Raw genomic sequence first — 2,500 nt, forward strand, 5'->3', positions numbered from 1 at the left:
CCGCTCTCTATTGATTCAAAGATCCCTCCTGCAACACACACACACACACACACACACACACACATACACACAAACACACACACGTGAACACACACACACGTGAACACACACACACACACACACACACACACACACACGTGAACACACACACACACACACACACACACACACACACAAACACACACACGTGAACACACACACACGTGAACACACACACAGAAAAAATACTTTCCCATTAGCATTTGTCAAAGAACATGTGACCAACTTCACACACACACACACACACACACACACACACACACACACACAAATAAAAGACCCCTCCTGCATGACAGCCCAGGAGAGTATTCACATGAGTGGAGATTAAAATAACCCATTATCCTGCGGTGAAAATAAAAGGCTGTTCCTTGATGGAGAATCACATTTAGACATCTATGTCCCGGTTCCTCAGACAGAAGAGAACGCCATCACTAATGAGGGAAGAGGTCAGGAGTTCACCTCCCAGGAACTACAGGATCCATCCTGAATGAGGGGATCTGTTTAATGTAAATGTCAATCAGAAAGGTCACAATTCTGCACATCGCTACACTGTTCAGATCAAATGAGCAAGATTGTGTCACTGTTTAAAAAAAAGAAGAGGAAATAAATGATGTCCTTGGCTGACACCCTCTGCTATGAGAGAGGAGGTAGAGGAGTAGAACACACATATCCACACACTCTCTCTCTATATATATATATATCTTTCTCTTAAAAACACACAGACACACACATCCAAACACAGACACCCACACACAGGCACACAGACTGTCACACACATACACATACACACACACATGCACAAACACTGCATTTAATACCTCATCATATAGTGTTTATGGCTACCCAGTGAGAACCGTCTCTCATTTCTCGTCTCAGGAGACAGATAGACGGGACTTCAGTTAGTCACTTCAGTCAGGAAACATCGAGATAAAACCCTGATGAAGTGTTGGCAGCGGTTGGTGATACAAATCTGGCAGTTACAAGACAGTTTTGACAGGCTTATGACCAGTCCTGACAGGAGGCCTGTTCCACTCTCCAGTTCAATTACACCCTCGCTGCTGGCGCTGCTATTTAAACTCCTAAATATACTATATATATATTGATGAGCACCACATACTAGGTTGGTGGTCTATGTAGTCTTAAGTGGGGACGAGGCTCTGTGTGCGTTGCACACACACACACACACACACACACACACACACACACACACACACACACACACACACACAAACCAGGTAAAGGACTATTAAGACATTAGGATGCACACAGCATCTGTTTCTATCTTTCCCTCCCCCTCTCACTCTCTCTCTCTCTCTCTTTCTCTTTTTCCCTCTCTCTCTCTCTCTCGATCTCTCTTTGTGTCTGACTTTTCTTGTCCTGATCTCCTGCTGTGCATCCACACTGTTCTTCATGTAGAAGTGACACAAAGATGCTCCCCTGAGATTATAGCCAAACACACACAAGCACGTGCACACATACACACACACGCACGCACGCATGCACGCACACACACATACACACACGCACGCACGCACGCACGCACACACACACACACACACACACACACACACACATATGTGCTTGTCTGCATGCACACATACACACACACACACACTAGGGGTGTAACGGTTCATGTATTCGTATTGAACCGAAACGGTACGGGCGTCACGGTTCGGTGCATGAATTTACACGGAGAATACACGGTATAAAAATACATAAAACTCGTGTGCGGATTAATTAATGTCATGCGCAATTACTGTTAAGCAGCGAGAGTTACGGGAGTTCTTTAGCGACACCTAATGCTAATCTGTAGCCTCGCCTTAGCTCTGATTGGCGCCTATGTTTTTTTTTTGTCAGGTCGTCGGTCGAGTCCGTCAGTCATTAGCAGCACTAACGTTAGACCCACAAGAGTTAGAGGATCCGCTGGTCTCTTTAAGAGCGCAAGTTTGAAAACTTCAGTTACAGTAACGTTAGTACAGGCGAAAGAGTGGTGGATAAGATGAAACTGTTTGTCGGCGTTGTTCAGCAGTTGTTGGGTATGTGAGTGGAAAAAATGCTACTCGAAGCCATCACCCAGATGATGTAGGCTACCAATCACTGAAACGAGGGGAAAAAACTTCCCCTGCGCTTCAGCAGCCTTTGGATACACATACAAATAGGGCCAAAACCTATGGCTTAAATTAAATGATTTCGTAATGACAGAAAGCTATGTAAATCGCGTGGTAATTGCCTTTATGTTGGGGTAACTTGTAACTTCTCACATGAGGTTCTGGTAGTGTTAAGTGCATAGACAGTAAAATAAAGTGACAACGCTAACCAGGCTAATAAACAAACCATGCTACGGTGAGTTAACGTCAAAGGGCAAAGTCACGTGACTTCTAGTTGTAGTCTGTTTATGAAATGAAAGGAGCAATTTCGTTTTTTAAAAAAAGTTAAAATAGTGTGATATTTTCACAATTAG

General features: G+C 44.0%; 1 protein-coding gene across 1 annotated transcript in view; it reads right to left on the reverse strand.

The window, feature by feature from the left end:
* LOC143110288 (glutamate receptor ionotropic, kainate 2-like) overlaps window positions 1-2,500 on the reverse strand; it is a 64,687-nt gene that overhangs the window by 52,203 nt on the left and 9,984 nt on the right. Inside the window, exon 2 of the mRNA XM_076273175.1 lies at window positions 1-28. This exon is cut by the window's left edge and continues 140 nt beyond it. Coding sequence (XP_076129290.1) covers window positions 1-28 — 28 coding nt within the window. The remainder of the gene's footprint in view (window positions 29-2,500) is intronic.

Source organism: Alosa pseudoharengus, unplaced genomic scaffold (genome assembly GCF_046254945.1).
Source record: "Alosa pseudoharengus isolate Yale_2024_CS ecotype anadromous, Long Island Sound unplaced genomic scaffold, YU_APseudo_1.1 YU_APseudo_1.1_scf_7, whole genome shotgun sequence".
In the NCBI taxonomy this organism is placed as follows: domain Eukaryota; kingdom Metazoa; phylum Chordata; class Actinopteri; order Clupeiformes; family Clupeidae; genus Alosa; species Alosa pseudoharengus.